This window comes from Hyla sarda, chromosome 9, assembly GCF_029499605.1.
Source record: "Hyla sarda isolate aHylSar1 chromosome 9, aHylSar1.hap1, whole genome shotgun sequence".
NCBI lineage: Eukaryota > Metazoa > Chordata > Amphibia > Anura > Hylidae > Hyla > Hyla sarda.
Window position 1 is genome coordinate 152,747,329 of NC_079197.1, and position 27,436 is coordinate 152,774,764.

General features: G+C 40.8%; 1 protein-coding gene across 1 annotated transcript; it reads left to right on the top strand.

Annotated features, from left to right (window-relative positions):
- The first annotated feature begins 2,305 nt into the window (after positions 1 to 2,305).
- SPRY3 (sprouty RTK signaling antagonist 3) lies at positions 2,306 to 24,901 on the top strand. The gene is made up of 2 exons (XM_056539837.1): positions 2,306 to 3,054; positions 20,600 to 24,901. The coding sequence occupies exon 2, from the start codon at positions 20,693 to 20,695 to the stop codon at positions 21,566 to 21,568; it is 876 nt and encodes a 291-aa protein (XP_056395812.1). The 5' UTR covers positions 2,306 to 3,054; positions 20,600 to 20,692; the 3' UTR covers positions 21,569 to 24,901.
- Positions 24,902 to 27,436: the final 2,535 nt, after the last annotated feature.

Sequence of the window (27,436 nt, forward strand, 5' to 3'; positions counted from 1 at the left end):
TTCCAGAGGTTGCACATGCTAACAGGGGGAACCACCAGGTTACAAGTCCATTATTAGGCTACCCTAGACTTCCCCTTAGTTGACTTAGACTACTCCACCTATCCTCCTCATGGGTGCCACAAATGGACTCCAGTGAGAGAAGACATCACCGTATATGGCCTGCAGAGTGTAGCACTGGCAACTTACACTATACAACCACTGCATGTGATATATGTTGGTGTATATGTGATGTCCCAGTACGGGATATGTTCCTACAGTCCTGTCAGGTTGAGTCCCTGTACGTCCTCAGGGCCCTCCTGCAGTGTTCCCCCATGATGTGAATAGGTTGTATATTAAGTGTAAAGGACTTTTGAAGTGGGTCTCATGATTGTTAGTCACATGATAATGTTTGCCACATGTTTAAGTCATATGTTTGTTACCCAGAGAGCACCAGGTGACCAGATGACCCAAAGCTAGCCTATGGGCTCCTTGCTCAGCCCCCTTTATAAGAGGGGGAGGTACTACAATCTCTCTCTGGTGTTTCACTTTCTGCTGAGGTCAAGTCCAGTCCAGACATCTCAGGGTCAAGTCATCTTTATCTGCTGTCATCTTCAGTCAAGTCTAGTCAATTGTAGTCAGCGCGGCCTGCACCTATAGTCTCTCAAGTCACTGTAAGTCCCAGCAAGCTGCGAGGTCCCCTGTGTTACTGGTCTCCTCTCTGGGATCCTGGCCGACCTGTAATGACTGTACCATCTGTCTACCTCAGTAAAAGCTACCATTAACCCTAATCTGACCTTGGACTATTATTTGCCCCTGCCTAACCTAGGACTAGTGGTACTACCTTTGGGTGGTTACAAACCACACCCTGGAATCACGAACACAAAGAGGTTAATACCATCTACCCGTGGGCAACACCATCTGCCCCTTACACCTCACATCACACCCCTTGGCTCACTACATATATATATATATATATATATATATATATATATATATTGTCTGTTTTGTTTAGTAATGGTAGTAATGTGTGGTCATGGTGGGGGGGGGGGGGGGGGGGGTATTATTTTGTAGCATGATTCTCACCCAGAATGTGTTTGTTATTTACCTCCTAGATCAAGATAGTAGACTACAAAAGACTTTACAGAAGACAACAACCCCATTTTAATTTTATAGAAACTAAATGGATGTTTAAGGGGAATACGGCTGGAAAATACATATGTATCACCTGTCCACTTAATAGGCAATAAATGTTGGAATGCCGGGCGTAATACTATCGCCAAAGCGGGGGATTCTGACACCTTTTCTGTATGACTATAGAGACGTAGCGAACAGTAGTGCCCATGTTTGGTCCCTGGTCCAAACTCCTCCTTACTACATTTGTAATGGTCCAGTAATACAAAGCAAGATAATCCGCTCACCTGAATGGCAGGGGATCAACAGGCGCACGGACATCTACCAGTGCTGTGGTTGCAGAAATCCAAGAGAAAAAGTACCGTATATACTCGAGTATAGGCCGACCCGAATATAGCTGTCCGGGCATGCTAGGAGTTGTAGTATTGCAACATCTGGAGGAACGCAGGTTGAAGGTTCAGAATCTTTTTTTTCTAGATTTTCATCCTTTAAAATTGGGTGCGTCTTATATGCCGGAGTGTCTTATATGGCGAAAAATACAGTAAGTAAAAAATAAAAAAAACATATATATATATATATATATATATATATATATATATATATATGCAAAAACAATCAAGCAAAAATAATTAAATATATATATAAATATATATATATATATATATATATATATATATATATATATATATGTACCGGTATATATGCAAAAAAACAATCGCCCAAATAACAATTTCAGAAATACAACATAAATATAAAAAAAAATATATATATATATATCTATTTTGAGCGCCAGTCAGATGAATTGCTGCTTTAAAATAGTATTTTTGTGTGTTTTTTTTTTTTTTTGCATTATTTTTCCTTGTTTAATTCTGTTGCAGTCAGAGAGCCATGGGACCGGATACAGAGAGAAGCCTATGGGGAGATCTAATGGACCGATTCAATTTCCAAAGGATGACGCCACTTAAGCATTAGGACTACAGCAAAGGGAAGGAGAGAGAGAGAGAGAGAGAGAGAGAGAGAGAGAGAGAGAGAGAGAGAGAGAGAGAGAGAGAGAGAGAGAGAGAGAGAGAGAGAGAGAGAGAGAGAGAGAGAGAGAGAGAGAGAGAGAGGAGAGAGGACAAGAGATAGACTGTAGAAATAAAACAAATATTCTCATCCATTGAGTTACATGCAATCATTCCCGGGGACGGCAATGGGATGCAATCTTGTTTTTTTTTTTTTGGGAATAGAGACGCAGGCGACTTATTGCGAGATATTGGTTGGGATTTTGCTGAAAGAACGGGAACGTTTCCTATAAGGAGATATGATTATACAATAAGGGAGAAACAGAGAGTCTACACATCCAGTGAGCAGACTGACAAAGCCCTGCAGACTCCTCCTCCCTCCACCTCCCTTAACTCATTCACAAGATAACCGAGAATATCCGCATTCACAAAACAGAGTGTCACAGATCAGCACCACCTCACACGATCTGCCTGTGCTGAGCAGAGATGTACACAGGGAGGGAGCCAAGAAGACTCCTCTAGTGCACGACCCTATGCATCGCTTTGGCGCACAGATGTTTACAGAAGACGTCCTTCCAACCAAAAGCCATAGCTGGGGATTTATCCGAAAGACCCTCGAATCCTGGAAGTACACGCTACGCTGCTAAGCTGTCGCCTACGATTCGCCTGATAGCCCTTTTTTTTAATTTTATTTTGTCGCCATCCGCATACGATGTGCACGCCGGCGCGTCTGCTGGCGCAGCATTTTGGGGACACACCTTCGTTTTTATAGATCCAGGAGGAGGATTCATTCAGATTTTAATTTTTTTTTTTCGTTTTTTCGTATTCCGATCACTAGGATGCATACAAAGGGCAAGACGGGGAATCGCTAACTACCTGGGATCTGGGTGGGGACTTTATAGATATACTCAGAGCACCATGGACCTCAAGTCTCACCTAGGTAAGTTGGCAAATAATATGCCTCTTTGGAGGATGTCGCTTATTCATTTAGGTTTTAGATAACGTGGTGTTTGGAATATATTTGGATTGTGTGAAAGAAATAGGAAAATAAATTAATAAATTCATTTTTAAATAAATAAATAAATAAATGAATTAATTAATTAATTAATAAATAAATAAACAAATGAATGAACGAATAAATAAATATTGCTTATATTTTGGAATATTTATCTTAGGCAGATTGGAAATCTGTAATGTCATTTTAGGAAATAAAAAATTATTAATGATTTAAGGGAATGCAATGGGTATTAATCCTTTAAAAAAAAAAAAAAAAAAAAAGGATGACACTATTCACATTGTAGGGCAGTGGCGTCCAAACGGCAGACCTCCAGCTGTTGCAAAACTACAACTCCCAGCATGCCCGGACAGCCGTGGCTGTCCGGGCATGCTGGGAGTTGTAGTTTTGCAACAGTTGGAGGTCCGCCGTTTGGAGACCACCGATCTAGAGCATTGTTTTTGTTCTGGTAATATACCAGGAGATGACATTTTTCTCAATGTTGGGGATTTTCTAGTGGATAAACCACATCCAGAGCCATGCTGGGAGTTGTAGTTCTGTAACAGCTGGAGATCTGCAGTTTGGAGGCCACTGCTGTAAGGGCAGAGAAAAAAAATATATTTTTAGCTTTTTTTGCTTTGCATCCTATAGATACATCTTTCCTACAATGAGAAAAAAAATAATTATCGAAGTAAGAATTTTAGGACAGTCTGTGGCCTTTTTCAGTTATTTTTGGGGTTTTCTTGAAAAGAAAAAAAAGTGAGCGCATTCTTAACGATTATTCATTTATTTATTCATTTATTTATTTACTTATGTATTCAGTTATTTATTTATTTATTTACTTATTTATTCATTTATTTATTTATTCATTTACTTATGTATTCAGTTATTTATTTATTTACTTATTTATTTATTCATTATATATATATATATATATATATATATATATATATATTCAGTTATTTATTTATTTACTTATTTATTCATTTATTTATTCATTTACTTATGTATTCAGTTATTTATTTATTTACTTATTTATTTATTCATTTACTTATGTATTCAGCTATTTATTTATTTACTTATTTATTCATTTATTTATTCATTTACTTATTATTCAGTTATTTATTTATTTACTTATTTATTCATTTATTTATTTGTTTATTATTTATTTATTTTTTAATTAGTTACACATGATGTGAAACCCTAATACTCTGTCTAATATCTTGTCAAATGGGACAAGATCCTAATCATAGGAAATAAAACAGAGCTGGGAAAAAAAAGTTATAAAAACAAAAAGAAAAATCCGACTTTCAGTTGCTGGAAATTTCATAGGTTTATGTGAAATTTTGCCAAAAAGAATACATTTATGAATAAATATTAGCGATACGTTTATCGTATAGTTTCATTGGGCTGCCTGGTCAACGTGTCTCAGCTGAATGAAGGTCCACTAGGTTTAAACTGCAGTCCTATGTAACGCCACATACTTGTAAAGCAGTTCATAAGGCCATGAATAAAGGTTTATATCAAATTAAGCCCTGCATAGTATGTGTATATGAACAGGTATCTGCGATGTGGATAACTATTACGTGTAGATTGGTATCAACATACAAATAAAATAGGTATATAAGCAACCAATACATGAACATTATTTTAACTAAGATTAGACATAACAGAGGTGTTTATGTAGGACAGACATAAATAAAAGCAATGCAAACAGTACAGTACGATGACCAATGTTAAAATTTAGAATACAAAAATTAAATTAAATTTTTTTTATCCCCTCCCAAAACCGTATATGAATAAAACCAGGAGTTGTCGAGTGAATATACCTTGGGTACTCCCAAAAAATGTACTGTGCTATAAATTGACATTTTCTAGTAACCATTTCTAAATCCCATTCGTCCATCGGTATACTACAGAACAGTGGGTTATTGGGTTTCTTGCTGTTTACAGCAGTTTACACCACCATTAAAAACCTCCTGGTCCAGTTCTATACTCACTGCCTCCTATAGAAAGGTGTGGACCTGGCGTCCATCACTTTCTATAGATCATAATCCAACCAGTAGCTGGGTCGTGGTGATGGGTATCTTCTCTCAAGGACAATTGTCCCTTGAAGGTTGCTGTGATATTTATCTTGTTATTTTTTATTATGTTATGTTCTTTTTTTTTTTTTTTTTAAGACAGGTTTAGGAAATTAGCATTAGAAAAGATATATGAGGACGCCTTGATTTTACTAATTTGCATTAGGGCCCACCAACATGTTTTGGGCCTATAAACCTGCCTTGGGCCTTCAAACATGCCTTGTGACTCTAAACAGGACTTAGGCCTATGACATGCCTTGGGCCTATAAACATAGCTTGAAGATGTGACAATGTCATGAGATAAAAGACAGATTGGTCGTAGATGGAGTATCATCAGGGGCGTAGCTATGGAGGTAGCAGAGGTAGCAGTTGCATCGGGGCCCTGGTACCTAAGGGGTCCCCAAAGCATATCTTCCCCATTAGAGACCAGTATTATAATTGGCATCACTGTTTTAGATTTTGCATCGGAGCCCAGAAGCTACAAGCTATACCTCTGAGTAACATGGTCGTCTTGTTTATTATCTAAATCCCTTTTTTACGATCCACGAGTAGAGCTTGGAAGCAGATATTATTAGATATCTTTGAGGAGCAGAAATTTGGAAAACTTTCTTCTAGTCATTGCCTAGTCGTGGGGTTTACTTAGACATTATTCGACGTTCCTAACCAAAGCCATCATTCATTCATTCAGTTGTTATTTTAGGCTGGCAAATCCAAAGCCGGCATTGCAGATAGACCTTCAAAGATGCAATTCACCTTCACATACCGTCGGAATTAATGTGTGACTTTGCAGCAGTAGGGCTAGCACTGAATGAATGGAAATCTATCAAGCCTATAGTGTCCCCAATTGGAGGTTGAGGTTTTCATCCTGAACATTGTATTGCCCTTCTCGTGACTCTATAACCCATCATGCTGCAGCCATTACTGTCAGTTATAGAGATCTGGAAACTGTGGGCCTTCGGATGTTGCAAAACTACAACTCCCGGCATGCCCGGACAGCCAACGGCTGTCCGGACATGCCGGGAGTTGTAGTTTTGAAACATCTTGAGGTCCACATTTTGGAGACCACTGGTCTATTAGAATTCTTTGCCAGTTTTTAGAAATAACATCAAGTCCCCATGTTGAAAAGCTCAGATGTCCAAGCCCAGCACTGAAGATGTATTATGATTTACCTACAAATACTTCTCTTTTCGGTGTCATCCCACGACCCTGTATTGTTGCCATCGATCTCTATCTTATTCTGAAGCCAACCTTGTCCTCCACTGAAGGATTATTTCTTCCATGTGACAATGGCCTCCACCCTATTACTGGATTTCCGGTCCTAAATCACATCATATAGTAATGGAACATGTGTTGTCCTCCTATGATTGAATCTATACCCAATAATGCTCCAACTATTATTGTCTACTGTAATTGCCATAGACGGCTTGGTGTTGACCAGCCATCTGTCGATAAGCACAAAGCTCCCTTTTGCAGAGGTGAAGGTGAAACTTGGCCTTTTACCAATACTCTGCACCAAGGAACATCTTAACTCAGAGACTATTTAAAGAGATAGTCTAGAAGTAAATCTACATAGGTCTTTAGTGATAGTCAATCAAGGAATATGGAAAATACTTAAAGGGGTTCTCCGGTGCTTACACATCTTATTCCCTATACAAAGGATAGGGGATAAGATGCCTGATCGCGGGAGTCCCGCCGCTGGGGACGCCCGTGATCATGCAAGCTATCACGCCCCCTCCCGTAGGCTTGCATTGAGGGGCGGAGCGTGCCGTCACACGGGGGTTGAGGCGTGACGTCACACGCGCCGGCCCGGTGGTTGCCCGTAATCAGACCCGGAGCGAACACGCTCCGGGGACTGATTACAAACGGGGTGCCGCGTGCATGATCACGGGCGTCCCCAGTGTCGGGACTCCCGCGATCAGGCATCTTATCCCCTATTCTTTGGATAGGGGATAAGGTGTGTAAGCACCGGATAACCCCTTTGAAGTTAGGGGTCAAGGACCATAGGTCGTGTGGGAACTGAGTCCCTGCACTTTTTTCTCAACAGGAACACCATTCCCATTAGCAGGAGTCCTGCAGGACCAGCCCTTGAGTGGAAATCATGGTTCCCTCACTTGTTTTTCCAGGACTTGACCCCTGCTTAAAGTGTTCCTGTCGTCAACAAATACTTTTTATATAATGTAGATAATACCATTATATGTATATTTATAATTTACATTGGTTTAAAAATGTGTATATTTTTGATCCTACAGCTATTGCCTGTGTGTATCTATGAGGAGTCCAAACACAGGAAGTGAGGGTGGATAAGCAGGGCCCTGTGCACTGAGGACAAGCGGGGCTCTGTGCACTGAGTCTCTATGACACGCCCCTGGCTCACACAGCAGGATGATTGACAAGCCAGGAGCCTGTACAGAGACCTGCTTCTTCTTCCTTCACTTCCTGTATTTGGACTCCTCATAGACACACACAGGCAATAACTGCAGGGACAGCATTTTTTCACCCAAAAATATACACATTTTTTAATCAATGTATATTCCAAAAATACATATAATGTTATTATCTACACTATATCAAAAGTTTTTGTTAGCAACAAGTACACTTTAAGAAGGATATGGAATACTGTTTGGGTATAGTTCCAGTCTTTACTGGTCGAGCTTATGTGTCAATTGTATACATGTGTTTATTTTTTTGGCCGGGAAAAGTGACTAGGGCTTCATGGAACCTTATTGTAGGAGGTCACCCAGGAAGAAGACAATATTTCCAGGTGTTTCTCAGTGGTTAAAGAGGTACTCCGGTGGAAAACATTTTTTTTTTAAATCAACTGCTGCCAGAAAGATAAACAGATTTGTAAATTAATTGTATTAAAAAATCTTTACCCTTCCATTACTTTTAAGCAGCTGTATGCTACAGAGAAAATTATTTTCTTTTTGAATTTCTTTTCTGTCTGACCACAGTGCTCTCTGCTGACACCTCTGTCCATGTCAGGAACTGTCAAGAGCAGCATAGGTTTGCAATGGGGATTTTCTCCTGCTCTGGTGTCAGCAAAGAGCACTGTGGACAAGACAAAAAAAAGAAATTAAAAAAGAAAATAATTTTAGCATACAGCTGCTAAAAAGTACTGGAAGGGTAAATATTTTTTAATAGAATTCATTTACAAATCTGTTTAACTTTCTGGCACCAGTTGATTTAAAATAAAAATGTTTTCCGCCGGAGTACCCCTTAAAAGCATTTGCCACGTGTGGCATTGTGTGGACACTTGAGACACATTATACACCATTCATGTATCTAGAATAGCAAAGCTTAGATGTCAACATTTTAGACAATCCCCTAACAAGCACAGTTGCTCAGTATTTTCCAGGTTTTCGTATTTTGTCTCATATTCAGTGCCAGGCAAACTGATCTGATGAAGGGGGAGTGTACCCCCAAAACGTGTCTTCCATTCTACTATTGATGTGGATTTTTTTATCAATAATAAAACATCAACATTTACCTATACATTCTTCTGATTTGGACAACTTTCTTCCATGGAATACCAGCAGCGCCTGACAAAAAAAAAATTAATAAATAAAATGTTTTCCTCATCCCCTTCCAAATGCAAATATTGAGGTCAATATGTTGGCAATCCATTATAATTCAATCTATGTGCCTAAGAAGCGAGATCGAATGGGGCAAAATATGATAGATTATGCAATATTTTTTTATTATTATTAAAAAGGTATAAAAAAAAACCTGAGATCAGGTGGACAAATTGGGAAGCAATGCCTTTAAATTGTTGTTCATTTATCTCTATAAATCATAATATTTACAATCTTGGCTATATGTATTATTATATACTATATTATTTACTACAATATACAAAACAAAACTTATATGAATATACAGGGTGAGCCATTTATCTGGATACACCTTAATAAAATGGGAATGGTTGGTTCCTGTTTGTGGCACATTAGTATTTGTGAGGGGGGAAACTTTCAAGATGGATGGTGACCATGGTGGCCATTTTGAAGTCGGCCATTTTGAATCCAACTTTTGTTTTTTCAATAGGAAGAGGGTCATGTGACACATCAAACTTATTGGGATTTTCACAAGAAAAACAATGATGTGCTTGGTTTTAACGTAACTTTATTTTTTCATGAGTTATTTACAAGTTTCTGAACACTTATAAAATGTGTTCAATGTTCTGCCCATTGTGTTGGCTTGTCAATGCAACCCTCTTCTCCCACTCTTCACACACTGATAGCAACACCGCAGGAGAAATGCTAGCACAGGCTTCCAGTATCCGTATACACTGCTATATACTACTATATACACCGCAGGAGAAATGCTAGCACAGGCTTCCAGTATCTGTAGTTTCAGGTGCTGCAGAATGGGCAAAACAAAAATTGGAAGAGGACCCTCAGTTTACGCAGAAGATTTTGTTCAGTGATGAGGAAACTTTTATGTGAATGGCGAAGTTAACAAACAAAACCACCGCTATTGGTCTGACACTAACCCACATTGGATAGATCCCTCCAAGACTGTTGGAACACAAAAATTGATGGTATGTTGTGGTACATGGGGTACAAAGATAGTGGGGCCATTCTTCATCAATGGAAACCTCAAGGCCACTGGATATGTGAATTTGCTACATGATGATGTGTTTCCCTCTTTATGCACTGAAGCTGGCACGTTCCCTGAGTTTTTCCAGCAAGATGGTGCACCACCACATTATGGGTGTCAGGTCCGAGCATTCCTAGATGAAAAGTTTCCTGGAAAGTGGATTGGTCGTCGTGGGCCAGTTGAATGGCCCCAAGGTCTCCCGATCTGACCCCCTTAGACTTTTATCTTTGGGGTCATCTGAAGGCAATTGTCTATGCTGTGAAGATACAAGATGTGCAGCGCCTGAAACTACGGATACTGGAAGCCTGTGCTAGCATTTCTCCTGCGGTGTATATAGTATATAGCAGTGTATACGGATACTGGAAGCCTGTGCTAGCATTTCTCCTGTGGTGTATATAGTAGTATATAGCAGTGTATACGGATACTGGAAGCCTGTGCTAGCATTTCTCCTGCGGTGTATATAGTAGTATATAGCAGTGTATACGGATACTGGAAGCCTGTGCTAGCATTTCTCCTGCGGTGTATATAGTAGTATATAGCAGTGTATACGGATACTGGAAGCCTGTGCTAGCATTTCTCCTGCGGTGTTGCTATCAGTGTGTGAAGAGTGGGAGAAGAGGGTTGCATTGACAATCCAATACAATGGGCAGCACATTGAACACATTTTATAAGTGGTCAGAAACTTGTAAATAACTCACGAAAGAATAAAGTTACGTTAAAACCAAGCACATCATTTTTTTTCTTGTGAAATTCACAATAAGTTTGATGTGTCACATGACCCTCTTCCTATTGAAAAAAGTTGGATTCAAAATGGCCGACTTCAAAATGGCCGCCATGGATCACCACCCATCTTGAAAAGTTTCCCCCCTCACAAATACTAATGTGCCACAAACAGGAAGTTAATATCACCAACCATTCCCATTTTATTAAGGTGTATCCATATAAATGGCCCACCCTGTATAAAAAAAATTAACCAGCATGTTATGATTTGAAACACAATTATGATAGATTTAGTGATCCTTTACCACTTTATAATCTTCAGACTATTGTTTGCTATTTTTTGGGGGCATTTCGTGGACACCTGAGACACATGGTGCGCCATTCAGTTATCTAGAACATCAAAGCTTGGATGGAAACATTTTAGAGAGACTTATAAGAAGTGGTGTCAGGAGAGAGAGAGAGAGCTATCAGTCATCTTTCTAATAGTGGGTCACAGAGAATGGGGCACAGCTACAGTTCCTCACACAACCTGTGGGCTGGTTTGGCGCTATTTATAAAAGAATAGAGTCTTGATTTTTAGTCCCGGGCAACCCCATTGTTGGACTGTTCTACCAGAGTCAAGAGGATCCTACAGTCGGCTTAGACTCCGGCAATGGACCCCAAAGGTCCAACAGGAGTAAGTAATTTGGAGCTGGCTTTGGCACCAATCACTTGTCTTCTAGGGTCTATTTCTTTTGGGTTGCCTTACACAAGCACAAGTTCTGAATATGGAGAAGGGGGGTTATAATTTCTTCTGGTGGGCTCAAGTAACCCCGGTTTAGGATAAGTTTAAATGATACAAAACACAGTGCTAGGCGAAGTATCTTCATTAAAGGGGTACTCCACCCCTAGACATCTTATCCCCTATCCAAAGGGTAGGGGATAAGATGTCTGATCGTGGGGGTCTCGCCGCTGGGGACCCCCCGCAATATAGCATGCAGCACCCACCTGTTTCTTGTCCGGAAGCGCTGGAGGGTCTGGGTCGCGATCACGGGAACGGAAGTCCGTGACGTCATGACTCCGCCCCCGTGTGACGTCACGCCCCGTCCCCTCAATGCAAGTGTATGGGAGGGGGCGTGACGGACGTCACGCCCCCTCCCATAGACTTGCATTGAGGGGACGGGACGTCACACCGGGGCGGAGTCATGACGTCACGGACTTCCGTTCCCGTGATCGCGACCCAGACCCTCCAGCGCTTCCGGACAAGAAACAGGTGGGTGCTGCATGCTATATTGCGGGGGTCCCCAGCATCGGGACCCCCGGGATAAGATGTCTAGGGGTGGAGTACCCCTTTAAGTGTGTATGGCAAACTTTTATTCTATCTTAACATTGTATGTGCTGATGTTTCTCACCTATAGTTTAATGCACCAGTTAAAGTTGACAACAAAATGTTAAAGTTGATTTCCCATAAAAATTCTTCATGTTAGTGAAGCAGAAGGAGGTGGACATGATGGACATGACAATAACCATATTCGTTTCTTCTTCCTCGCTATCACAAGTGCACCACACGAGGTCTAAAATGAGAAGAGCCATTGAAGACTGACTTCAGAGCCTATACTGCCTCAGATCTACGGCCCTTGGTTGTTAGGCAATGTCCATAGCAACCAGTCTGTCTCCAATAAATCAGACCCTCAGCTCTAAGCCGAATTGACAGATGATTAAAGGGGTACTCCACTGGAAAACATATTTTTTTTTTTTAAATCAACTGATGACAGAAAGTTAAACAGATTTGTAACTTACTTCTATAAAAAAATCTTAATCCTACTAGTACTTATAAGCTCCTGTATGCTCCACAGGAAGTTCTTTTCTTTTTGAATATCTTTTCAGTCTGACCAGTGACAGTGCTCTCTGCTGACACCTCTGTCCATTTTAGGAACCGTCCAGAGTAGGAGAGGTTTGCTATGGGGATTTGCTCCTACTCTGGACAGATCCTAAAATGGACAGAGGTGTCAGCAGAGAGCACTGTCAGTGGTCAGACTGAAAATATATTCAAAAAGAAATGAACTTCCTGTGGAGCATACATGAGCTTATAAGTACTAGAAGGATTAAGATTTTTAAGTAAATTACAAATCTAAAAACAAAAGGAAAAAGGAAAAATAGCCAGCACAACAACCTAATACACAGGTGCCCGCTGCTGTGGCAAATACAAAATGTACAAAAAAGAAAGTTGCAACAGCACTCTATGTGGAGCATATAGCAGCTGATAAGTACTGGTTGGATTAATATTTTTAAATAGAAGTAATTTACAAATCTGTTTAACTTTCTGGCACCAGTTGATTTTAAAAAAAATCTTTTCTACCGGAGTACCCCTTTAAATCCAAACTGGACCTCCAGATGTTGCAAAACTACAACTCTCAGCATGCCCGGACAGCCAACGGCTGTCCGGGCATGCTGGGAGTTGTAGTTTTGCAACATCTGGAGGTCAGCAGTTTGACACCTACTGACTTAAATTTTCCATATTTTCTGGAAACAGTAGATTTAAAAAAAAAAAAATTTTTTCCAGTGGAGTACCCCTTTAATGGGAGGTTAGGGGTGGATATAATATTCAACTTGGATATAAAATAAAAATATTTAGATTTAGATTTTTTTTTTCTGCAAAACGTGCATATTTTACATTTTTTGGCAAATTGGTAATTATAACACTTATAATTATTCTTACATAGTCTGTATATAAACGTTATAAAAAACAAGGGCTCATGCGTGAAAAAATTGTACAACAATAAGGCTCAGGGTTAAAACTCAACCCATATAGAGAGCCCCCGGAGTGGACAGCATGTGAGGGGAGGGGGCACATGGCAGGGGGCAGTAGGACGTACAGGAAGGAGTGTAGAAGGGATGGGAGTGGGGGGGATATGTGACGTAGGAAAGAGGGGGGGGGGGGGAGTAGGGGTATAAGAAGTAAGGGAGGAAGAGGAGGAGTCAGTGGGGAACGCTATGGCCTTTGCACCACATTGGCGTTTCTGTGTTTTATCGGGAAAGGGTGGTGTAGGCCAAGCGTAATTCTACGATCCCCTAGTCATGATAATGTATGTAAGAATCCATCATAGAGAAGCACTTGGTGCCCGTTTGGTTGACGCACACTTCTTCTCCTCAGGTTCTGTGAACCTGCACAAGGTTTTCCCTTTAGCAGATAAGGGAACATAAAAGCTGCCTTAGGGCCACAAGTACATTTTGTTCTGCAAGAGATAGGTTGGAGGATCAGTAATCCCCAGACAGTCACGAGGACGGCATATGGTGACATGAACCAGCACCGGGAGGGGGACATATTTTCCTCTTGCTATACTGTATTCTGTGTTTGCCCCCTCCATATTGGTTAAAACAAGGTAGTGATATATATATATATATATATATATATATATATATATATATATATATACAGTGGTCCCTCAACATACGATGGTAATCCGTTCCAAATGGACCATCGTTTGTTGAAACCATTGCATGTTGAGGGATCTGGGCAATGTAAAGTATAGGACAGTGGGCTACAACATGTGGACCTCCAGATGTTGCAAAACTACAACACCCAGCATGCCCGGACAGCCGTTGGCTGTCCGGGCATGCTGGGTGTTGTAGTTTTGCAACATCTGGAGGTCCGCAGGTTGTAGACCACTGTTAGAGAAAGTTGTACTCACCTGTCCGGGATGTCGCCGTCCATCACTGTCGCCACGTCCCCGAGGTGTCCCCGACGCTCCGGCAAGGCCTCTGCTTCCCCGGCATCCTCGCTCTCTGTCGCCGCCATCACGTCGCTACGCACGTCGCTCCTATTGGATGACGGGACGGTGTGTGCAGCGACGTGATGACGTCGATGGAGAGCGCCGACGATGACAAGGATCCCGAAGAGGACGCGCCGGAGCCCCGAGGACAGGTAAGTGATCGTCAGCGGACCACACGGGGCACCGTAAACGGCTATCCGGTGGCAGCTGAAGCAGTGGCCCCGACATACAATGGCATCGTATGTTGATGCTGCCTTCAACATGCGATGGCCTCTGAGAGGTCATCGTATGTTGAAATGATCGTATGTCGGGGCCATCGTAGGTCGGGGGGTCACTGTATATATATATATGTATATATATATATATATATATATATGTATATATATATATATATATATATATATATATATATATATAAAAACAAATAAGCATTTATTACTGGCCCAACGAAGAGAGTTGTCAGTTAAAAGAATGGAACACCTTTTACAATGTAAATCTAACACAAAGTATAGCAAAAGATGTTGGTTGTTCCCAGTCAGCTGTGTGTAAAATGTTCTGCCTGCATACAGAAAATTTGGAAGAAAACGCTAACCCAAAAAAAAAAAAAGGAAAAGAAAAAGAAAAGAAAATTAGGCAGCAACAGGAGTGAATGTTTGTAACAGAACAAAAAAAATCGACTCCAATGAGATATATACTGTGTCAGGAACTGTCCAAAGTAGAAGCAAATTCCCATAGAAAACCTCTCCTGCTCTGGACAGTTCCTGACATAGAGGTGTCAGCAGAGAGCACTGTGGTCAGATTGGAAAGAACTACACAACTTCCTCTATAGCATACAGCGTAAGTACAAGAAGGGTTAAGATTTTTAAATAGAAGTAATTTACAGAACTGTATAACTTTTTGGCACCAGTTGATTTGAAAACATTTGTTTTACACTAGAGTACCCCTTTAAGGGAAGGCATATTAGCTCAATGACTCAAGGAGAACCATTTCATATTCAGCAGAAATTTATGGTGGAAATAAAATAAAAAAATACAAGGCTTTATCCACTCTTTAAAGTGTTACATGTCAAATGTTTTAATTGATTGGGGTTTCAGTGTTGAGACCCCCTAGTGATCTCTAGATATAGCTAGAGATATCTGTCACATTGCAAGTCATAGGCTCCATAGACTGCAATAGAGCCCATCTCCTACAGTAAAAACCAGGCCGGGGAATGAGATTGGTTGGGATTACAACCTATCAAAACTTTTGACAAGTCTGCATGACTTAGCAAAAGTCTTCCCTCTCCATATTGCATCTCAACAATCTTTCCCTCTTCATACTACACATCCACAATCCTTCCTACTCAATATGACACATCCACTGTCCTTCCCTCTCCATATTATACCTCTAACAACCTTTCCTTTCCATATTACACCTCCACCATCTTCCCCTCTCCATATTACACTTCCACCGTCCTTTCCATATTACACCTCCACCATCTTTCCCTCTCCATATTACACCTCCACCATCTTCCCCTCTCCATATTAAACCTCCACCGTCCTTTCCATATTACACCTCCACCATCTTTCCCTCTCCATATTACACCTCCACCATCTTCCCCTCTCCATATTACACTTCCACCTTCCTTTCCATATTACACCTCCACCATCTTTCCCTCTCCATATTACACCTCCACCATCTTCCCCTCTCCATATTAAACCTCCACCGTCCTTTCCATATTACACCTCCACCATCTTTCCCTCTCCATATTATACCTCTAACAACCTTCCCTCTCCATATTATACCTCTAACAACCTTCCCTCTTCATATTACACCTCCACCATCTTTCCCTCTCCATATTACACCTCCACCATCTTTCCCTCTCCATATTATACCTCTAACAACCTTCCCTCTCCATATTACACCACCACTATCTTTCCCTTTCCATATTACACCTCCACCATCTTCCCCTCTCCATATTACACTTCCACCGTCCTTTCCATATTACACCTCCACCATCTTTCCCTCTCCATATTACACCTCCACCGTCCTTCCCTCTCCATATTATACCTCTAACAACCTTCTCTCTCCATATTACACCTCCACCATCTTTCCCTCTCCATATTACACCACCACTATCCTTCCCTCTCCATATTACACCACCACTATCTTTCCCTCTCCATATTACACCTTCACCATCTTTCCCTCTCCATATTACACCTCAACCATCATTTCCTCTCCATATTAAACTTTCAACAACCTTTACTTTTTACATTACACCCCACCATCCTTTTCTCTCCATATTACATCTTCACCATTCATCCCTCTCACTATTACACCTCCAATAACTTCCCTCTCCATATTATACCTCTATCAATCATCTTCTCCAGTCTCCAAATGATACCTCCACTAACCCTCCCTCTCCATATGACCCCTCCACAGTCCTTTCTTCTCTATATTACACTTCAGCCTTCCTTTTCCCTCTCCATATTATACCTCCACTATCCTTCCCTCCATATTACACTAATGCCCTTAAACCATTGCTCTCCTCACTTTCTTCTGCTCCCCGCTTCGCCAGTTCTTCATCCCGTCTTCCCCCCTTTCATATAGTTTCCCCTCTCTCACCACTTGAAAGCTCCTGGTAACCACAAAGCAAGACTTCATCTTCCCTCCACCCTTCCCGCTAATCTGTAGAGAGCGTTGTCGTCCTCCCCTGTTCTGCTCATGTACCATATACAGTTTTGATGTTTTTTGACTGATTTAGCACCTAGGTCACTCTTGGGATGTAACTATGATCTATGAGACCGGAGCTTGTTCAAGTGCATCGGTCAGCCCATCCATGAAAGCAATGTATGGATGAGCAGCATCTGTCTGAGAATGGCCGCCATGTAATAGTGCCCTTTGGTTGGCCTCCCGCAACTTGTCATAAAGATAATATGGAGGAAACTCAAGCAGAATGCACAGAAATACGCTGATCATTGGGCTTCAGTCTAGCCGTGGGTTGTTACGATGAGACAAATAGGGGAAATTGTTAATGATTTATTTTTACTTTTTAGACATATTTATCAAGGACCTTTTTTGTGACTTTTTCACCATGCTCATCCTCTTTATAGTTTTTGGCCTAAAAAGAGGCGTGGTTTTAATGTCATGACTTTTAAAGGGGTACTCCATCGATAAACATCTTATCCCTTATCTGAAGGATAGGCGATAAGATGTCTGATCGTGGGGGTCCCCAGCACGGCACCCCGGTCATCCGTGCATGGAGTGAACTCCGCTCCATGCCAGATGACTGGCGACTACAGTAGCCACGCCCCCTTCATTCATGTCTATGGGAGCAGGGGTGATGGCTACGTATTAGCCGTCACGCCCCCTCCCATAGACATGGATGGAGGGGGCGTTGCGTGATGTCTTGAACACGGGAGCTCCATGCTTCCGTGTTCCGGACAGCGCCACTACTGGCCCGGAGATCGCGGGGCGATCAAACATTTTATTTCCTATCCTTTAGATAGGGGATAAGATGTTTATCGCCAGAGTACCCCTTTACTGTACTATATAGGTGACTTTTTCTCCTCTCATTTGGTGGTAAAAAAACACACATGACAAAAGAGTACTTTGGGGGGGGGGGGGGGAAGAGCAAATTCACCATACACCGTGCGACAATATTAACAATTTTGCACAATTTGTAACAAAAGTTGTAAATTGTTAATTCCCCCTCAAAATGTTTAATACTGTTTAAATATTTAAACGTGGCACAAAACACATTTGCTTGTTTATCTATAAATATTTTTGGCCAAAAGGAGTAGCACAATTTAAGGTTTATTTTTAAATGTGAAGAATTATATCTCAGCCCCTAACATATTCTATAATAAAAGACCAGGATATCTGACTTCTGCATTAGACGGTGTGGTGTGAATGGCGAACAGTACAACACATCACTTACTTCACTTGTGTCTCCTGGAAGCCTCTCTGTGGCATAATGCCTGGAAAAGCAATTAGAGACACAGTAATAAGGAATAAAGTGGTTTTCTCCAAGTAGACTGCAGTATAGATAAGGTCATGTATTTCCCCTGTGGTCGGAGTTAAGTTAAAACTCTCACTGAGTGATTTTTAATACACATTATTATCAGGGCATATATAAGGCCTCCTTATACACTACACGAAAAATCTCCTAAACTACCGCATTTTTCGCCGTATTAGACGCACTTTTTATTCCCCAAAACTGGGGGGAAAAAGTCGGTGCGTCTTATACGGCGAATACACCCCTATCGGGTCGGTCCCTGCGGCCATCAACGGCCGGGACCCGCGGCTAATACAAGACATCACCAATCGCAGTGATGCCCTGTATTAACCCTTCAGACGCGGCGATCAAAGCTGACCGCCGCGTCTGGAGGGAAAGTGACACTAACCCAGCTGTTCAGTCGGGCTGTTCGGGACCGCTGCGATTTCACCGGGGCGGTCCCGAACAGCCCCACTGAATAGCCGGGTTAGTGCTTACAGGACACCAGGAGGGACCTTACCTGCCTCCTCGGTGTCTTCTCTGTTCAGGGATCCCCTGTATGGCCGGCGTCATCTCCTTCCTCGTCATCACGTCGTCACGTATGTGCGTCGGCGTGCGTAACGACGTGATGGCGGCGACGGAGAGCGAGGATACCCGGCTGGCAGCAGAGACGTTCCGGAGCGACGGGGACATGGTGACAGCGATGGAGCGACATCCAGGGCAGCGGTGACGGGTCCGGAGCGGCGGGGACACGTGAGTATTACCTCCTATGCAGTGATCTTCAATCTGAGGACCTCCAGATGTTGCAAAACTACAACTCTCAGCATGCCCGGACAGCCAACGGCTGTCCGGGCATGCTGGGAGTTGTAGTTTTGCAACATCTGGAGGTCCGCAGGTTGAAGACCACTATTGGGTTCAAAATCTTTATTTTTTTAGATTTTGCACCTATAAATTGGGTGCGTCTTATACGCCGGTGCGTCCTATAGGACGAAAAATACAGTACATGATAAATCACATTCACATTCAAAGTGTTAATGTAAGAAGCTTTTTGAAGCCTTTTTGGTGACATGTTACATTTTGTATTATATAGTACTAGACCAAGAGAAGTCTATTAGAAAAAAAAATAAAATAAATATGCCACATGCTTTGTGCAATTGCACCTGGATGCAAAAACTCACCACTGAAAACATCATAAAACACTTGCCATTTTTTTTTTTTAGGAATTTACTGTGTGAAACCTGAATTATTGAAATTATACTCAAAGCATACCTGTCATATCACAGAAAAAAAATAATGCTTCCATATGTTACTCACTGTTTTATGTGTCTAACTGCTTACTCATTCTGACATCCACTGCTCAGGAAGGGATGTGTTTGAAGCAAGCACTGAGCCTGCCTTCACTCACCATGCATTCACTTCCTCCCTGAGTCTGCTGTGCTGGGTCTCTTTATCCAATCACTGCAGTATCCCGCTGCTCTCTGTTTTCATGCTGCAGTTTAATAGGCCAGGAGTAATCCCAAAGGAGTAATAGGATCTTAAGAATAGGAACTGGAGTATCCTGTAAGAATGGAGTGGCTTGCTGATGCTCCATTCATTGTCAATGGGAGTTGTCCAAAAAATGCTGAGTATAGTGTTTGGCTATTTCCATGGCTGCCATAGAGAATAAATAGAGCAGTAGCCTGCATGCACGACCAGTAACAGGACCATTCTAATGGGAGACTCATGCCCCATTCTCAAGTTGCTGGGGGAGGATCCTAATGGTCAGAGCCCGCAATATCACATTGTTATGTGGATGCTAGATTCTATTTATTTTAACTGGAGACTTGAGTCCCTGAGATGATCATAGCATCATTCTATTACATTAGGACTTTTAGAATTTGTATTTATCGGCATCAAGTCCAATTTATGAGAAAAAAAAATAAAAATAGGCTGCAGCAGCACAATATGGCCAAATGAGAGTCAATAAATGTTTGATAGGTGGGTCCTCTCGTTTTACCCCATTTCACTAGAGTTGTCCAAATTCAGGGTAAGAATAAATGCAGTATAGATGCTCTTTACAGACAAGTCTATGGGATTTATTAAAACAAGTAGAAAGCCATCTATCTGGTGGACTGTGGACCAAGGGTCAATTTTTCCCATGGGAAGATTCCACCTATCAGACATTTCTGCCATATCCTTGGAATAGGAACACTTATTATTATATCAGTAAGCCATAATTTGTAGTATAGATCTAATGTATAATAAAGAGGAGTGATGACTTTGGAACAGTGACTATATCATAGGGTAGTGTCATGTGTAGCCTCCACTATAGACTGACATAATATGAATATAGGCAAATAAGTAAGTTTCTTTCTTTTTCTTTTCAGGATCTTCAGATGTACCTTGATGGACAATACCACATAAAACCATTGACATCCAAAGACGGAATTTTGTTGCATAGCTACGAGAAAGAATTATAAATGATGGAGAGTTCTACTGGGGACGTCCAACAGGTCCTTTCCATAGACCAAATCCGTTCCATCAGGGCCAACAATGATTATGTGGAGCGACCCACTGTCTCGTTCATGCAAACCTGGTCAAATCCTTCACTTTCCCAACATGCTGCAAAGCAAGAGTGGCCTAATGATCACCTGGTCTTCTACAACCACCAGGATCTTCATCGCAGCCAAAGTCATCAACACCAATCACAACATCTTACCCACGATTTAAGCCATTCCAGTACAATAAGCTCAGTGTCTAGAAGCACCACAGCTTCAGATCAAAGACTACTAACTGGGGTAACCCCATCTAATTCAAGACATTCTCTTATGAGGACACAGCCCAAGGATGGAGACCTAAAGCAAGATCAATTTATCAAAGGATTAATGGAAAAGTCTGACAGGTATATGGGCCACCTTTTTATCTGTGAAGAGTGCGGGCGCTGCATATGTGATGAGTGTACGCAAGTTCGGAAACTTCCTTCTTGTTGGATTTGTGACCAGCGCTGCTTGTGTTCTGCCGAAAATGTAATAGATTATGGAACTTGTCTTTGTTGTATCAAGGGCCTCTTCTACCACTGTTCTTCTGACGATGAGGACAACTGTGCCGATAATCCTTGTTCTTGCAGCCAAGGCTCCTGTTGTGCTCGATGGGCCATCATGAGCCTCCTCTCTTTCTTCATGCCCTGTCTATGCTGCTATCCTCCTATGAAAGGTTGCCTGACCCTTTGCCAGAAGGGCTATGATAAAGTAAAAAGACCAGGCTGTCGTTGTGAAAATCACACCAACACGGTCTGCAGAAAAATATCCTCATCTAGTGGCACACCATTTCCAAGGCCTTTCGATAAACCGGTATGACCTAAGAGGGCCGCTTTGGAATTAATCCTACTTCATTATTTCCCTGAATCTTCTCTGATATATTCCTCTTCTCGGAAACACTTTGGTGCCAGAGTCAGTGAAAGCCTTACCAAGATCCCACTTGCAATCCAGGAATGCAATGTAATATGGATCAATGATCCTACGAGAGTAAAGCGCAGAAAAATAACTTTATAACTCAACAACTAAAATGCTATGGTAAGTTTCGGAGATACCTCTGCCACCTCATCTTCAGGTAACAATGGGATGTCATAGAAGAAGGATTGAACATTCTTGAACTTGAAAAAAAAGAAGAAACTTTTACAAAAGACTGAAGGATTGACAGCTTAGTGAACTTATTGAGCTTTCGGTGAATGATTCTTTGAGCTTGTTGGCTGTTCCGAATGACTGAAATACAGTAGGAACTCAAGATGAAAGACTATGAGAAACATGAAAATGTGTGCACTTTAATACAGCAGACAGAGCAATTGCAAGAAGAACTGTAGAACAGTATAGATATTAGGGATAAACTGTCGACATGAATCAAACAGGGAAAACAAGATGAATCTTCAGAAGATGCCCGATTGAAGTAGAATTAATGCCTGGTTATAAACCCACAACCTAGAACACATCCCATCCAAACTGGGGAGCGACATTTTTGTTTTTCTCAATTTTAAAAGAAAGCTTTTAGCAAACTTATCGACGAGGCAAAATTACATTTTGTCATATATCACGATATGATGTAAACCAAAGAGATATATTTTGCATGGATAGGTTATGTTTCTTTATCATGCCCTATATTGATATAGTTGTTCATTTTGTTGCCATTTCTTCTCAGGTGGCACTTAAAGCTAAGATTGAAATCTCCACTGCATAGAAACCTTACCGGCAGTGTTTTGTAGGTCTTCTTCAGCAGTGAATTCAGTCGCAAAGTTGACTTGTTGGTGGGAACCGATAGTGTATTACATTGGTTTCCACCATTGTTGAGAAACGATGTACCATTTCTTTCAGAAAAGGTACCAATGGCATAAAAATGACCAGATTACCAAGTGTTCATGCTGAAGCCTCATTCACTGTACATTGCACTTTGCGAAAATTCTGCAAAAAAAAAAAGAAAAGTATATATATACATATAAAGGTGCTTATATCTACTGATTGTCCATGTATTATGGAGTGTTACATGTAAACTTCTCAAAGTGACCAAGGTTTAAATAAATCTATAAATATATCTATTGGAAAAATCAGGGAGTCAGGAGCTAGATAGCCAATAAATTGAGAAGTGGAATTCTGACGCCTACTTTTTGGAAGGTCGTTTCTCTAGATCTGGCGCTTAGTAGTCTTAAACAGCACTTATTATCTCATCGTTCTCATGAACTACCGATTGGAATTCATCTACCACTCCCCTCCCCCCCCCAAAAAAAATTAAATAATTCAACACAGATCGAATGGTATACAGTATGTCCATTAGCTGCTAGAGAGAGGTTGTTCCTCTCAGTTCAGATTGGGTTTCATACATTATTAATTTATAAAACATATCCGGAATAGTGGTGCTCCGTCCCTCACAAGGTCAAACAGGCAGATTCTATAACATATACAATACAATGGTACCAGTAAAACATATAATTCATAGTAACTAACAGATAACTTAGCGTTATTCTGACTATACTACATTGGTTAACATCTGATTGGTATAAATGGTTATATATCTTGATATCCTATAAATCGACATACCTCCTACCATGAATAAGGGAGGCAGCCATGGCATTATAGTATATGTATGGCAATACACCTATTGCTTTACAGTGGGATTAGGTTTCAGAACTTATTTATGACATATCCTAATATACCTATCAGTTTCATATGAATATAATATGGTCACAAGGGATACAACTCTTGGTCAACCTGTAGTCAACTGAACCAATGGGGTATTTTGGTTTAGTAAAACTGCAGAAAGAGTTGGGTCCATATGGGAAATTGTAACCATATTACTGTCATATGAAAGCAGCCTTATTATGTGGCCTGAACTCTAAAGGTGGATATAAACCATGAATAGCTGTAAGCCAAGCATTGGTTTAGCCAACCCGATTTTCCCATACACATGAATATTCGGCACAGCTGACCATTTATGTGTTCTAAATGGAAAAAGGAGGGGTAAGCCACTGCCAGACAGGTCTGGCAGGGGCTCTTCTCTCTGAAAACCAAAGGGTTGGATCGCTGAAATCCAACATGCCCAACCCTTCCCTCCCCAACTTCATCTGTCGGGTAAGAGAGTTGGAATGCCCCATATATTTTAGACCAGTGGTCTCAAACTGTGGCCCTTCCATGCTGGGAGTTGAAGTTTTGCAACATCCGGAGGGCCACAGTTTGAGACCACTGCTTTAGACAGTTGGCCGGTCCCACCAAAGTCAACGGGCTCGGCTGAATTGGGACTAAAGTTCATGGGGACCTTTATTGAACCGATAGGCTGTACTGTCATGATTGGTGGAAAACAAACCTTTTGATAAGCTTCAAGAAAGTTATCTAGTCTACCTGTGAAGTCAGATCACCTCGATATGAAGTCACATGAAAATCATTCAATGCTTACGATATAGCTAATAATTCGTAACAAGAAAAGAAAAAAATGTATGTAAAATGTCTAAGAAAATCTATATTTTTGATCTTTTTTTACAAACATGAAAATATTAGCATTAAAATTATTTATGAGAATCAGTGTATGCTTTATTGAATAACTGGACCTTGCTAAAGTAGGTCTTGGTCGCATGCCTGGTACCCATGTATTCAATTTGTTAAGCATGAAAGAAAGTGATACAGATACGATATACAGAGTGGAGAAAAAAATAATGACTGGGAAGGCATCGATAAATAAGCTCATCAAATCTGTACAAGAATGTGGTTCACTTTTGTAGAAAAGAAATATTTTGGAATATATTATAAAATTTTTATCTTTTTTTCTGGGAAGATTCCATATATATATGTTCTCTGTTTTTGTGAGAGAATACAATTATAAATATATATCTATCTATCTATGTTAGAAAAAAAAATGATTGCAGTGGCAAGAATGTCATGCATGGTCCACGGGCACTTACCGAATTTTCCCAAATTAAAGTGTGTTTTCCTTATTTACCCATTCACCATTCCCCATATTCAATTTTGTTCCCAAAAAGATATCCTCCTTTTTAACTATTTAATGAGATAAATAAGTTATAGTAGTTGCCTATATTTTTTTTTACCTGAAAAACTAAAAGAAAGTTAAAATGATTTTTCTGCACCATATTTTTTTAATAAACCATTTTTTGTCATTTTTTTTAAATAAAAATGAGTTTAAAGGGGTACTCCCGTGAAAAACTTTTTTTTTTAAATCAATTGGTGCCAGAAAGTTAAACAGATTTGAAAATTACTTCTATTTAAAAAGAAAATCTTAATCCTTCCAGGACTTATTAGCTGCTGAATACTACAGAGGAAATGGTTTTCTTTTTGGAACACATATCTGACATCATGACCACAGTGCTCTCTGCTGACATCTCTGTCCATTTTAAGGACTGTCCAGAGTAGGAGAAAATCCCCATAGCAAACATATGCTGTTAGCAAACAATTCCTAAAATGAACAGAGATGTCAGCAGAGAGCACTGTGGTCATGATGTCAGCAGAGAGCTCTGTGTTCCAAAAAGAAAACCATTTCCTCTGTAGTATACAGACCCTAAAAAGTACTGGAAAGATTAAGATTTTTTAATAGAAGTAATTTACAAATCTGTTTAACTTTCTGGCACCAGTTGATTTAAAGGGGTTCTCCGGTGCTTACACATCTTATCCCCTATCCAAAGGATAGGGGATAAGATGCCTGATCACGGGAGTCCCGCCGCTGGGGACCCCCGTGATCTTGCACGCGGCACCCAGTTTGTAATCAATCCCCGGAGCGTGTTCGCTCCGGGTCTAATTACGGGCGACCACAGGACGGGCGGCGTGTGACGTCACGCTTCCGCCTCCGTGTGACGCCACGCTCCGCCCCTCCATGCAAGCCTATGGGAGGGTACGTGATAGCTGAACACGCTCCTGGGACTTATTACAAAGAGGGTGCCGCGTGCAAGATCACGGGGGTCCCCAGCGGCGGGAATCCCACGATCAGGCATCTTATCCCCTATCCTTTGGATAGGGGATAAGATGTGTAAGCACCGGAGCACCCCTTTTAAAAAAAAGTTTTCCACAGAAGTACCCCTTTAAGAAAAAAACTTTCAAATCCCTCACCACTCCCACCATAATTGTTCCCTAGTTCCCTCTGCTGCTTCAAGGTTGGATAGCCGTAAGGGTTGTAGTGGTAGCAGTCCAGGGCCAAAGGGGGGATTAAAAGTATTTTGTGCACATATTACCCCAGCAGCCTATCGCTGGCCACCTTGTTGTTAATGGGAACTTGCCATAACTTTCATGCTGCCCAAACCAAAAGTCATCATCGTTAGGCTGCGTTCACATTACTTTTGTTCGACCCGTTCGACCTGTTCAGGGTCGATTCAGCATCACACAAAGGACCCTTTGCACAACAGACACTGCCGATTCCCAATGGATCCCATTGACTTAAAAGGGTACTCCCGTGGAAAACGTTTTATTTTTTTTAAATCAACTGGTGCCAGAAAGTTAAACAGATTTGTAAATCACTTCTATTAAAAAATCTTAATCCTTCCAGTACTTTTTAGGGGCTGTATACTAAAGAGAAATCCAAAAAAGAAATGCATTTCCTCTGATGTCATGACCACAGTGCTCTCTGCTGACCTCTGCTGTCCATTTTAGGAACTGTCCAGAGTAGCATATGTTTGCTATGGGGATTTTCTTCTGCTCTGGACAGTTCCTAAAATGGACAGCAGAGGTCAGCAGAGAGCACTGTGGTCATGACATCAGAGTAAATGCATTTCTTTTTTTGATTTCTCTTTAGTATACAGCCCCTAAAAAGTACTGGAAGGATTAAGATTTTTTAATAGAAGTGATTTACAAATCTGTTTAACTTTCTGGCACCAGTTGATTTAAAAAAAAAAAGTTTTCCACGGGAGTACCCCTTTAAATCAACCTGTGCCATAAAGTTAAACAGATTTATATATTAGATACAAAAATGGATAGATTGTTAAACACTGGCGCTTATGGATATTAAAGCTGCTACGACATCTGATAGTGGCTTTCTGCGGTACCACTAATTTGTTTAGAATAGATTACAAAAATTATTTTATGGTGTCAGCGCTATTATTATACTGGTATTATTTCTGTTATTCTTTTAATTGCTATTATAGGTTTCTTGCAATATTTTTAATACTGATAATTTTCCTTTCCAAGTGGGGTGTTTGATATTTGACCTTTTTATTATAAGTATTTTTTTAATGTTGTTAATAATGTATAGATTTGACCCACACTGGGAACTGTAGTGACGTCACTAGCAGCCGTAGGTCAGTCTGGTCATTTTCCTGTAGGGAAAGGAGCCGGTTGTAGACGCTGCTGGCCGGGGCAGTCTCCCGGCACACGCTACCCACAGACAGCATACAGTTTAAAGAAAACACCTGTCCGGAGGTACTACCATCCCCACCACCACATCCAAATAGTAAGGGGAATGAAAAATGGTGATACCATAATATGTGGTAACTGTGCATGATACATTATTAACAACATAAAAAAATACTAACAATAAAAAGGTCAAATATCAAGCACCCCACTTGGAAAGGAAAAATTTTAACATCTGTGTATTAAAAATATTGTAAGAAACCTATAATGGCAATTAAAATAATAACAGAAATAATACCAGTATAATAATAGCGCTGGCACCATAACATTCTATTTTTAGATTTGTAAATGACTTCTATTTAAAAATCTTAACTTTTCCAGTACTGACTGCAGTGC